Source organism: Taudactylus pleione, unplaced genomic scaffold, assembly GCF_031769625.1.
Source record: "Taudactylus pleione unplaced genomic scaffold, aTauple2 ptg000250l, whole genome shotgun sequence".
Lineage (NCBI taxonomy): Eukaryota > Metazoa > Chordata > Amphibia > Anura > Myobatrachidae > Taudactylus > Taudactylus pleione.
The window spans coordinates 8,235,040-8,248,918 of record NW_028284652.1 but is presented as its reverse complement, the minus strand read 5'-3'; the positions used below and the strand labels follow the sequence as shown (position 1 = coordinate 8,248,918).

The 13,879-nt window shown below is 42.9% G+C and overlaps 1 protein-coding gene across 1 annotated transcript in view; it reads right to left on the bottom strand.

Annotated features, from left to right (window-relative positions):
- STIP1 (stress induced phosphoprotein 1) overlaps positions 1-9,863 on the bottom strand; it is a 44,036-nt gene extending 34,173 nt beyond the window's left edge. Inside the window, exons 1-7 of the mRNA XM_088480067.1 lie at positions 9,694-9,863; positions 7,145-7,354; positions 1,912-2,053; positions 1,671-1,812; positions 1,220-1,388; positions 273-399; positions 36-138 (exon numbers count right to left, since the gene is read on the bottom strand). Of these exons, the coding sequence (XP_088336193.1) occupies positions 36-138; positions 273-399; positions 1,220-1,388; positions 1,671-1,812; positions 1,912-2,053; positions 7,145-7,354; positions 9,694-9,702 (902 nt within the window). The 5' untranslated portion in view covers positions 9,703-9,863. The remainder of the gene's footprint in view (positions 1-35; positions 139-272; positions 400-1,219; positions 1,389-1,670; positions 1,813-1,911; positions 2,054-7,144; positions 7,355-9,693) is intronic.
- Between the last annotated feature and the right edge of the window lie 4,016 nt (positions 9,864-13,879).

Here is a 13,879-nt window from a genome sequence, read left to right as displayed (position 1 = left end):
TTCCTGCCCATCAGCCTATAACCCGTTACACTTACTTGGCAATCTGTCGATAGTCCTCACGATTTTCTCTTCCTACTTCAATGGCCGTCTCACATAAGTCTCTGCACTGATTGTAATTCCCTTGTTCAAAATGTACAGCTGGATAATAAAGAGTGAACACACTAGGTTAGGGACAGATTAGAAAATCGCTATATCTTACATAAGACTTCTGGCCAGACGAAATTATATCTGAAACTAAAACGCTACAGACTACATGCAAGTTAGAAACTTACCTGCCTGATTGGTAATATAGGCCATATTAGTTGGATCAAGTTCCCTGGCCTGTCCATAATGTTTCAGAGCTGTATCAAAATCTCTCTTCTTGTAAGCTTCATTGCCTAGCTCTTTTTCCTTCTGAGCCTGAGGGGAACAAAAACACTGTTTCCCTTTGCCAAATATCTGGGGCTCAACTTGATCTATAAGGCTACCATTCTGGAAATCCCTTAAATTCAAGAAGATTTTTATTAATTGCATATTATATATGGTGACTGCACACTTCCAAGAGAATTACTTCTTGAAAGCTCAACTATAGCACAGTGTTATATATTTCTAATTTGATCAAATTATAGAGAAATCATTAAGTAATCCCCTCAATAATATGCCTAAAGAGGGCAACACACCACCACTTGAAATAAATAATAATAGCAGAAGAAAAAAAGAAAAACCTTGCTTCTCCTATGCAGTCTGGAATTAGACAGTTGGGTTGAACTAGTTTTGGCATCATGTTGCTGGAACCACCATCACCATATTTTTGCTCATGTTTCGGTGCATATCACAATCAAAATATATTTATTGCAATATTCTACAAAAAGGGAAGTCCCATTTGGCAGAGTTATGGCTGTTGTACTTTATCCAGAACATATTTGTAGGGGAAGAAAAAAAAAAAAAAAAAAAAAAGGGGGATATATAGGCAAGACTTGTAAAGGTGGAAAGGTCACAAAGTGGACATGACACCATTAGTTCTCCTGAAACTGAGGAGCAATGCTGTGGAGGAGGTCGACCCAGAAAAGGACATAGAAGAAGGTTATAGCTCAAGAGCTTTTTTTTCCCTCCTGTCCGTTAAAAGTTTAGCATATCAGACAGTTTATAATAAAAACACAGCACCCACACTCCCCTCCATCTGGTGATCGGTTACCCAGCTTGCAGAACACCGAACCATTCATAATGTACAAATTCTTACCTGTTTTTTGTTTTCAGGGAGATCTTCTTCCATTGGCTCAGGCTGGGTCTTCTTTGGAGGTTGTTGGGGAGGCGGAGCAGGAGGCTCCTCTTCTTCATCGTCAACACTTCCAAGATCCACGCCAAGTAGCACACTAAGAGTGGTCATGACTCGTGGGTCCTGCAGCTTCCTGGAAAGTAAAAAGTCATAAGTCAGGCAACATCGGTTTCCCAAAGTAATATGTCATCTTACTAAGGACCGCCAGTTTGAAAAATCAACACTTAAGACAAACAAAAAAAACCCCTACTCACTCATTCTGGGAAATATAGCTTACAATATAAATAATTTATTATGTATTGTTGCTGTACGTACATGTCCTTATCCTCTGCCTGCTCTTGCATAGTACATACTGCTCATTTTCAAGAGATCTAATAAAAATAAAACCTAAATAATAATTGAAGATCTTACTCACGTGCCAAGATCAGATGGCTTGTTTCTCAGTTGCTCTATCAACTCTCTGTAACTGGGATCACTAAGGAGGGCTCGTGTACGTGGGTCAGATTCCAGCTTCTGGAATAAGTTGGGGGAATTGAAAGGATTCATAAACTTTCTCTCTGTGATAGAGTAAGAGGGTAAGAGAGAGAGAAAGAATTATTGTCAGACATATGAAAGCGAGAAATCATTCCTCCCATTCCCATGAGCTATTTTAGTACCGGCTAGCCTTGCTTCCATATTCTGCAGACCCTCTTTCAGTTGCGCATTTGTTGGCTCATGCCTAAGGCCCTCTTCATAAGTCTTCTTTGCCTCTTCAAAGCGATTAAGAAATTCCAGAGCTGCTGCTTTTCTTGAATACCCCTGTATGAGAACAGACATAAGTGAGCTGACAGTTCACACACACACACACACACACACACACAACACAGCATTTTGCGCCTCATTTCAGGCTTCAAACACGCTGTTGTGTATCTTACACTTTAACAATAGTAAAACTACATAGCAAATCCATTGTAGGCTTCTCTGTTTAAATGTGACAAATGCCCAAAAGGAGGAAAAAAAAAAAAAAAAAAGACAGGCAAAATGAACACATCATGATGACCAGGAGACACCAACCACTTGTGGAATGGCATCAGGAGTAGCAGAGAATGATAAAGGTGCTAAACAGAAAAAGTGGTTCTAAACTGACACCAATAGATTTCTGAATCAGTCATACAAAACGCCCAGTGAATGTTTAGAATGTAAGTATTACATATAGCTATACACATGTACCCAACTTCTACAAAAATGTGTTACTGACTGTAGGCAAGCTTAACTGTAGAGGCACAGAGGACTAAGAGCCACATCTACCTCATAATCTAAACACCCCTCTCTCTCATTTCAGTATTATGTGATTGCATCAGTCCTGTGGCCTAGGTGCAAGAGAGGTGTCCGACATAATTATGAGGAGTTAAGGAGAGACATGGTCAGAACAGAAGTGGTACAAAGATTGGGAGGCAGGAGTTTTCCCCACAGAGTGTACATAAACATACTTTCTCCAGCATCCAGCACCAACATCTGACATTAGTGTTTTTGAGATCTGTTCCTTCACAGACGTGAAGGTTGGAGTTTCTAAAATTATAAATCTATGCCATACTATACAGTACAGGCTAAAATTGTATGCAGCTCCAAAAGCTATCTACATTATTCACCTAGCAAGGTTTGGAAATTTGCATAAAACACTGTAGACTAATGATAAAGCTATCACTCCACCCATAAACAGAAATACCCTTGCACAATCCTGCCACAGAAACACTGACCACATATTTTGGAACATGAATGAGCAAGTGCTACATGATTCTCTGAGAAGTTTTTGTCAGAGGACATTTAGGCCTTGTACTGCCCGACGGCTTTGGCTGCATTGTATGGGCTTGCCAGTTTGGTATCCTTCAAGGTACAAAACAAGGCTGTCCTCTCGCCCTTAATATTTGTACTGCTGATCATCAAGCTCTTTGCATGTAGAACTCAAGGTCAAGCAGGAATATGTGGCATCACCAATGGCCAGTCATAATCTACGCCGAAGAGGTCTACTTATTGGTGGAAATAGCAGGGTTTAGTAGGTGCTCAAAACACAATGAGATTGTCACTGATACAGAGACTACATTGGAAAATAGTTTCATGTTGAATTACAACTGAGAAAACAAAGATACGCAAGTGTATTCCACACAAAGCAGTTACACCAATTTTCCAGGCCCATTTTCTTCCTCTTCTAGTGCAAATCAAACTGACCAAATTAAATGAGCATTTTACATTTCAGTCATACACAACCCAGTTGCATCTCAAAGTGCAGCTGAAGAGGTGTAGAGACGCATTCACACACAACGACATGCCAAAAGTAGCCTAGGAGGGTGTGTCAAGGCTATGCTGTGCTGTGTGTACATAAAGTTCTGTCTGATTTGAGACCATGGGCCGTATTCAATTTGTAGCGAAAAGCCATTCTCTGCAAAACCTCCCCCCCCCCCCCCCCCCCGATAACTTCATTTTCGCCGATTCCACTTTTCCCCGTATTCAACTTAGGCGACTTTTCGCCGGTGCAAAAAGTGAATGCATCAGACCCGGCGAAAAAGTAGCACCTAGGAAAAGATGGCGAGAAAAAGTGCAGAATTGGGGTTTTGTGGTGTAGACTTCTATAAACCACCCTCCATCCTTGGACAGTCCCCTAAAGGTAAATCGGTGTCAAATTTTTTTTATTATTTTTTTTTTTTATTAGGACACCCAAAAAAATACTTGCGTTTTGGGGGCGGAAATAAAAAAAAAAAAAAAAAAAAAAAAAAACAACTATTCACCACCTTCTTAAAAACGCAAAAAGAAGCTATTGAGACAGTTTAAATACTCCACATACCCCCGAATAGCACTGCTAAAGGTACCAAAAGATAACCCCCATGTCAGAGCATCTTTTGGGGGGTGTCAGGCTGATATCCCCAAAAATTACTGGACTTTTCGCTGATTTTGAATTCGACAGGTCCAGTTTTCGGCAATTTCAAATTGAATACAGGGATACGTGCGATACTTTTTCGCACCCAAAATCTCAAATGATGGCGAAAAGTCCGGCATCTCACTTTTCGCTCCAAATTGAATTTGGCCCCAAATCTCTAGGGCTGGTGCAAAGGTGTACGGATAATGATGATCGCTATGAAGCCAGACATTTGGATAGGGGTGGTGTGGACGAACAGAGGGGTTTAACTTATACAGGCGAATGTATATCTTTATGTCCACGCACGTAATGCAAGTGTAATATAGCTGCTGACTTGCATGCAACTCTGAATAGGCCCCTATACATTGAAGATAATTTAATACAAAACTTTGATCTTCATATGGGCAAAAACGCCCCAAAGATATAGGTGTGCATCTTCCAGCACTCTGCCCAGGTCAGAGGCCTGGACATTCCAAGAGTCAAGCACTTTACTGAACGTGTCCTAAGACCTCTAAAATTTAGCCTGCAATTGAGGTAAGAGAGTCAGGCAGAGTCGTTTCCTCCCCTAATAAGGCACAATTTATTATTATTATTCCGATTCAGGTGGCTCCAAATTCATACCCCATAGTACCAATATTCCCTCAGGTCATTTGGCAATTGGTTGGCAGGTAACATTAGATAGTTTAACAGCCTTGATTGCGGCCAGTCAGTTGCAGCCCTTGCAGAAATAGAAATCTTTCATTCCAAATGATACAGTTTAGTCTCAGCTAAATCATTATTTTACAGATGAGTCTGTCTGAGACAGGTTTCCAGAAAAGGTCTAATTAGGACTCTATATAGTGAATTTATAAAGCCCAGGGCTACTCTAAAGCTGGGTACACAAAGATTTTCTGTCCAACCATCCAACTAGTTGATTGGTTGGAATGAAAATCTAGTGTAACTGATGATCAGCAATTTGCTCCTAAATACCAGAAAACAGATGAAAATGGTCATCAGACAAGTTTGTTAAATGCTTGATCTAAACAATGTTTTCAGTTTTTGTCCATTTTCCGGCGTTTGGGAGCAAATTGCTGATCATCAGTTACTCCCATACCTTATCAGATTTTCATTCCAATCAACTAGTTGGATGGTTGGACAGAAAATCTTTACGTGTGTACCCAACCTAAAAGACCCATACAAAATGTGCCTCGAAGACCACATTTGGAAACCATAGATGGTGAAAACAGAGGGAACACTGCCAGCAGTTCACTTTGCACCAAAATAGAAGTAAACTACACACTATTATTCTGTTGGTGTACATGCCAACGATATAAATTTTGATAGATCATATGCTTGTTGGCTGAGATGTTCTTCTGTTGGTTCCTTTTTCCACATTTGGTAACAGTGCCCCATACGGATCTCTTTTTGGAGAGACAAGCTTGGGGACAATTCAATTGTTTTGGGCTCCCCACACTGGGCATCTATACGATTGGTTACGCGAGGGAGCAAATTCAAATTGTTGGTCTATTCAGATATCTAAAGGGTGTGGGTGGTGATAGTTTCTTCTCGCAGCCTCCTAAGGCGCGAGAAGAAATGTGTGCAAAGTCCATCGTTAGTGCGCCCTAACAGTAGCTTGAGCTCCCAGACGTGCGCTTGGGTGTCCTAACCACTTCTAAACCCAGTGCTTTAAGTTACGTTAAATACTAATGGGCGCCTGTACGGAGAAACAATAAATGGCTCAGTCAGGCACTTATGTGTATAGATGCCCGGCAAGGGGAGCGCAGCTTAATTCTGGATCTAGACATTCCTTTGTCTCTAAATATTTTCTTCTACCAATGAGTGTAGTCTTGTTTACCGGACAATATTAGTGGTGAACTGGAAATTTGCAGCCAAAACAGACAAGCAAACCTCAGAGTTTGGCATATCAAGTGTAATTTATAAATTGGTGGCCCAGTACTAATTAAAATTATTCAGCTTCAGCTCCCGCAGCCTGACCGAAAGAGCAACCATTACGATGGCTATCCCAGCCAGCGACGTCAGTCGCAGTGCTGGGATGGCAAATGCAGCAGGGTGTGTCATACACCTCCTTCAGCATATGCATCACAGATGGACAGATTTGCACAGCCGCTTGTATGCAGCTCTGCTAATCCGTCTACCTCTGAATCAGGCTCATTAATAGAAACATACTAACCTAGAATAGTACCAGTCCCCTCAGCACAGGACATTTCTGGCCAATTATGCTGGGCTTATTTAATTACAGCACCTGTCAAATCAGTTACCAAGTAGAATCTAGATTTCAGTTTGAAGAAAACCAATGTCATCAGCAAGACTACACCAAAGAAGTCACTTCACTGGTCTCAAAGTATTTCCCAACTCAACTCCTCCGCTCAAGATTTGAGTCTCTCATCCACACTCATAACCTGCTTCCGTTCCAAATTAAGAAAATTCTATGGGGCTGCACTCACTCTGCGGAATGACCTCCCTCGCACAAGGATTTCTTATAATTAAAAAAAAAAAAAAAAAAAAACCACTTACATGCATCCTCTTTATACACTAAAACATTCCTCTGACCCCAGAACGACACTGATGTGTGGTTGGACTACATAGCCCACCAAGCACTTCATACCTTTGCAATCTACCTGGGCCAATATTCAGCATGTAGCACTTGTCCTCTTGTATTACACTCCCATTACCCAATAAGACTACAAGCATGACCGTCTTACCTTTATGTTACTACTCAGTCTAGTTCTATTATAGAGTTTAGTCCCAATTGTAAAACGTAAATATGCTGGTGCTATATACATAACTACTGAGCCTGGATGTCCAGCACACCTTAGTTATTTTTAAAATAGATAGTTATAAAAGGAAATACATTGCTAAATAATGAGACATTAACTGGTGGAGTGGAGGTAGAATACATACAAATCACTTCTTTGTGATGCAGCACATGGATCAGACCCAGCTTTAACATGATCCATTACTTTGGAAACAATTGATGTCTATGCGAGACCAGGTCATACCTTGCCCCAGTCGGGTTTGAGCTCAACAGTTTTGCAGCCATCTTCCAGTGCTTTGGCATATTCTCTCTTTTTGGCATAAGCTGCAGAGCGATTACTATACAACACATGGCTTTTGGGATCTAGTTTGATGGCTTCTGTATAGTATTTCACAGCTTCATCCAAATTACCAGCTGAAAGAGCTTTGTTGCCTTTCTCCTTCAATTCATTTGCCTGATAAAGGGATAAAATAGAATAAACAATTTTTAGATAAAATTAATCCACAGCCTGCAATTTATAATATATTATTTACGCTGTAAATAAGATAAATGAAGTGAACAAGTGTAGCATATTTTGTCTATATATTACGATGAAGTGGGTAACAAAAAGCAGCAGCCTGTACAATCCCTCAGACATGCCAAGGCCCCATCTGTCATACCAGGGCCTGAATGAAACAACAAAGCTTCTGTGTGGTCCTCACCTTACAATCCTCAGTGTACTGTAGGACATTTTTTTAAGTAATATTGCACTGCTATATTTAACAACTATGTGGTTCAATAATCATGCAGCAGTCTTCATGCTGACAGCAGTTTTGTGTGCCATATAATGAGAAAACACAGCACATATTAACCTCTTCCCTGCTAGTGTGCTGCATTCAACCCCAATAGCCCTTCAGCGCTACCACCCCCAGATCTGACTCACTCCGGGCAGCGTGGGTTGGATAGAGAAAGAAAGCAGTTTTAACGATTTTCTTTTCCACAGGCAACCATACAAACAGTGAGCTGCAAGGCTATTATCATAAGCCTCAGTACACTATAATTTTAGTACTTAAGTCAAGATCCAGATAGGGAGCAGAAAATAGTGAAAAATCATTAATTAAAAATAAATAAATAAACCACAATCTACTAATCTGAAGAACATATTCATATGTGAATATTGGTAAGGTGGCAGGAACACAAGCCAACTATTATTTAGGAATGTGAACAACTATAAAATGTGATTTAAATGTGGCTTCTCTGCAAGTACAAAGAATAAATTGCTGCAGTGAAAGCACAATATAGCAGCCTCTGCCCTCTTTCCATTTAAGCTAAATACCATTTTTAAATGCCAGTGGAATCAGTCAGTGTGCACATCCTGACGAGACCCCCTTCATATTCTGTTTAGAAGGATACTATTTATCAAAGCATTAGAGCAGCGGTTCCCAAAGTGGGTGCCACAACAATAGGATAGGTCACAGGTTCGCAAACTCGGTCCTCAGGACCCCAAACAGTGCATGTTTTCCATTGAATCAAGTGAAATAATTAGCTCCACCTGTGGACCGTTTAAAATGTGTCATTGAGTAATGACTACACCTGTGCACCTGCTGGGTGACCTGCAAAACGTGAACTGTGTGGGGTCCTGAGGACAGAGTTTGAGAACCACTGCGATTGGCAAAACCAGTGCTGGTGGCTGCCAATCATAAAATATGTGGACAAACCGAAGCGGAACCCTGTCCACCACTACATAACCTAAGAATGACATATAAGCACAATTTACTTTATTATTGAGAAATTCAGCAAAAATTATTCAATAAACATTTGGCATAGGGACGCCATAAAAAAAACACCTGAAGCTCTATAGCAGGCCTGGCCAACCTGTGGCTCTCCAGTTGTTGTGAAACTACAAGTCCCAGCATGCCCTGCCACAGTTTTGTTATTAGGGGATGCTAAAACTGTGGCAGGGCATGCTGGGACTTGTAGTTTCACAACAGCTGGAGAGCCACAGGTTGACCAAGCCTGCACTATAGAGAGCAGTGTTACAAGAAAGTTTTGGAAGCACTGCATTAGAGGGTACTTACATTGCAATAACTGACACCTGGATGTTTTTGTTTGTGATTCAACAAAAAAAATATAAAGGTCTATGTTTCCAGAAGGTGTATGAACTAGTCTAGTGTCTGGTATTTCCAGTTAAAATACTTATGGAGAGAGAGGAAAAAATTAATATATATATATATATATATATATATATATATATATATATATAAAATTGGAACATAGGTATGAATAAAAAGATACTGCAGCATATATGCTCTAGGTAGGAGGAAGTAGAGCCACACACACACAGTAACATTGTTTTCTTCAATTTTGCAAAACGTAGACTTGTGCAGCTGCAGACTAGGCTCAGCGCCGCGGCATGCCATTTACACAAGACAAGTCCCCATCCCAGGCACCTCTGACGCTGCCATAGTGCCATGAAAGTGCTGCAGCACCGAGCCTGGAGAAGTGCAGTGTAGTTACGATGTCCTACATGCGAACTGTTAGGAATCTGGCCAATACAGCAATAATACATAAGGTAGCAGAAGCACAGCATGGCAGCCTCAGGGCGGAGACCAGCTCTGTGCAATGAGGGATGTCAGGAAACTGGCCGCAAAGTTTAACAACAGAGCTAGCAGGCCGGTCACCGCTCTCATTCATCCTGGGCGACCACACAACAAGTCGCAGGACAACCATTTCACCGCAACCATTAGACGTGGTGCTTGCCTTCTATCACTCCCACCCACTGAGCTGGGCACAGCTCAGCCTCTGCCCTCTTACCTTCTCCATAGTTGCTGTGTGACGCTCTCCGGCCTTTCCACGCGTCTTCTCGAACCTACTAGAAGATGACAGTTCAATGCCCACCCAGGAACCGTGATATCATTGGTTGATGGCTTTAATTGTCCTCAGTTGATTAGCTGGAACGTATGTCCATCAAGAAGCCGCTCCTCTCTCAGCCTTTCGCAAGGTGTTGCCGGGTGTCCTTAAACCCCGCCTGCCACAATGCTATTGGTTTAAGGTTATCGTGAACTGGGTAGAATTGGCTGGTGAATTCTGGAAGCTTCTAATCCGCGGATTGGTCGCCTTCAAGGGCTGCCGTGTGCATTGGACCCATGTGCTTGTCAATCAAGATATCCCGCCCTTACTGCCTTCATTGATAAAATGTGATGTCATCAGACTGTTCATGGACTTTATTTCACTGTTGGTTGTTTCCTATCACAAAGGAACCCATTTATCAATAATCAGATACTCAATTCGCAGAGCCGTAACTAGACTTCTTGGTGCCTTGTGCTAGAGAGAGCATTGGCTCCCCCCCCCCCATTTTTTTAAATAGGGACATAAAATAGTGCACATGAAAAAGGGCCATGGCTTCATGGGGAAGGGCCAGCGAAGAGATAGGGGAGACCAGGGGAAGAGGAGGAAGAAGAGGAAGCTACAAGTGAGAATTATAATAAACAGGAAAATTGACAGGCCCAAACAGCGCCCTCTGCCCTGCACGGCCCTGTGCCATGGCACTGGTCGCACTACCCTAGTTATGGCCCTGTCAATGTGATCTGGCCACGATATTAGCACCCATGATCGTACTGCAATATGCGATAACAGCAACAGAATGTATTGGGGACACGGGGTACGAAAGGAGCCCGTCCCTGAGATGTGCTCAGAGTGAAGTGAAGTGATTGTATTAGCAGTCTCTTCACTCCTGTGCCATGACTCCTGCACATGCGTGGTCTACTGACTACGTATGTGCAACAGTAGTTATAATACGCAAGTGAGTATGGTGCCAGGTAGAAGAGGGTGCCAGGGTCCCTGCAACAAGCCACCTGGCCAGCAACAACCCCTGCGCTCCCTGCAAGGAGCAGCACAGAAAATATCAACCACCATCCCGCCTTGCTTCTGTGCCGCCTTAGAGTGAGTTGGAAGCATACTTGCCTACCCTCCCGATTCGGCCGGGAGCCTCCCAAAAATCCCCCGGAAAGGCAGGCAAGCCTCCCAGCGGCTGCTGACCCTCCAGCCCCCCCCCCCCCCGTGGTTAACATAAAACCACTGCAGCGAGGGGGGCTGCAATTCGGCATTGTGTAGCGGGGGCAGGGACAAAATGACGTGATTCTGTGTCCACGCACCCCCGCTCCGCTCCCATTGCCGTGTAGTATCTCCGGCCTCGCCCCCTCTACTGCGCCATGCCCCCTCCCGGAGGGAGCTGCCAGAATGTCTGGGTAGAAGGGAGGGGAGTTGAGAGGGGGAAGGGGCGCATGATGTGCTGCTTACATATTCCAATTGGGTCAGTCCGCCCCTGTGCAGCAGCCATTGCCAAGGAGGGTTCCGGAGGAACCTTCAACCGTTAGTTTTGCAAAGTGTAGCCCTTAGGCTACAGCAGCACAACACCGTCTGTAGACAAGGCCATGCCTCTTTTTGTGCAAGAGGATGCCTGATCCCCACACCGGGTGTCCCGAAGGTTGTGACGCCGCTGGACTGGAGCTAAATTGGTAGAATCCATTGAATTGCCCCTTATGACTTTTTTGGGAAAAAAAGCTGCCTGTTCCACTAAGATGTAATGATATCTCATCACAAACACATTTGCCACAGGAAAAGATCAAAACGGTTCACGTCATACAGATTATCAATTGCATCTGTTACTGATGACTGCCATCACAAAAGATACAGAATGTAATCCAAAGATGCCTTGCCTCGCTAACACCTTACATACAGTATGTTACCAAAAGATGCCTTGCCTCTCTAATGCCTTACATACAGTATTACCTAAAGACGCCTTGCCTATCTAACACAGTAGGTTACCCAAAAACACCTTGCCTCTCTAACACCTTACATACAGTATGTTACCCAAAGACGCCTTGCCTAACACCTTACATACAGTATTACCCAAAGATGCCTTGCCTAAAACCTTACATACAGTATTACCCAAAGACGACCTTGCCTATCTAGCACCTTACATACAGTATTACCCAAAGACACCTTGCCTCTCTAACACCTTACATACATTATGTTACCCAAAGATGACTTGCGTCTCTGACTCCTTACATAAAGTATGTTACCCAAAGACGACTTGCCTCTCTAACACAGTAGGTTACCCAAAGACACCTTGCCTCTCAAACACACAGTAGGTTACCCAAAGACGGATTGCCTCTCTAACACCTTACATGCAGTAGGTTACCCAAAGACGCCTTGCCTCTCTAACACCTTACATACAGTATTACCCAAAGACGCCTTGCCTCTCTGAAACCTTACATACAGTATTACCCAAAGAGGTCTTGCCTCTCTAACACCTTACATACAGTATGTTTTCCAAAGACGCCTTGCCTAACACCTTACATACAGTAGGTTACCCAAAGATGCCTTGCTTCTCTAACACCTTACATACAGTATTACCCAAAGACGCCTTGCCTCTCTAACACTTTACATACAGTATGTTCCCCAAAGATGCCTTGCCTCTCTGACTTCTTACATACATTAGGTTACCCAAAGGCACCTTGCCTTTCTAACACCTTACATACAGTAGGTTACCCAAAGACGCCTTGCCTCTTTAACACCTTACATACAGTATTACCCAAAGACGCCTTGCCTCTCTGAAACCTTACATACAGTATTACCCAAAGACGTCTTGCCTCTCTAACACCTTACATACTGTATGTTGTCCAAAGACGCCTTGCCTAACACCTTACAAACAGTAGGTTAACCAAAGATGCCTTGCTTCTCTAACACCTTACATACAGTGTTACCCAAAGACGCCTTGCCTCTCTACCACTTTACATACAGTATGTTCCCCAAAGATGCCTTGCCTCTCTGACTCCTTACATACATTAGGTTACCCAAAGGCACCTTGCCTTTCTAACACCTTACATACAGTAGGTTACCCAAAGACGCCTTGCCTCTTTAACACCTTACATACAGTATTACCCAAAGACGCCTTGCCTCTTTAACACCATACATGCAGTATGTTACCCAAAGATGCCTTGCCTCTCTGAGTCCTTAAATACAGTATGTTGCCCAGAGATGCCTTGCCTCTCTAACACCTTACATACAGTAGGTTACCCAAAGACGCTTTGCCTAACACCTTACATACAGTATTACCCAAAGATGACCTTGCCTCTCTAGCACCTTACATACAGTATTACCCAAAGACGCCTTGCCTCACTGACTCCTTACATACAGTAGGTTACCCAAAGACGCCTTGCATCTCTAACACAGTAAGTTACCCAAAGACGCCTTGCCTCTCTAACACCTTACATACAGTATTACCCAAAGACACCTTGCCTCTCTAACACCTTACATACAGTATGTTACCCAAAGATACCTTGCCTCTCTAACACCTTACATACAGTATGTTACCCAAAGACGCCTTGCCTCTCTAACACAGTAGGTTACCCAAAGATGCCTTGCCTCTCTAACACAGTAGGTTACCCAAAGACACCATGCCTCTCTAAAACACAGTAGGTTACCCAAAGACGGATTGCCTCTCTAACACATTACATACAGTAGGTTACCCAAAGACGCCTTGCCTAACACCTTACATACAGTATGTTACCCAAAGATGCCTTGCTTCTCTAACACCTTACATACAGTATTACCCAAAGACGCCTTGCCTCTCTAACACTTTACATACAGTGTGTTACCCAAAGGCGCCTTGCCTCTCTAACACCTTACATACAGTAGGTTACCCAAAGACGCCTTGCCTAACACCTTACATACAGTATTACCCAAAGACGACCTTGCCTCTCTAGCACCTTACATACAGTATTACCCAAAGACGCCTTGCCTCACTGACTCCTTACATACAGTAGGTTACCCAAAGACGCCTTGCCTATCTAACACAGTAGGTTACCCAAAAACGCCTTGCCTCTCTAACACCTTACATACAGTATGTTACCCAAAGACGCCTTGCCTCTCTAACACCTTACATACATTATGTTACCCAAAGATGCCTTGCCTCTCTGACTCCTTATATACAGTA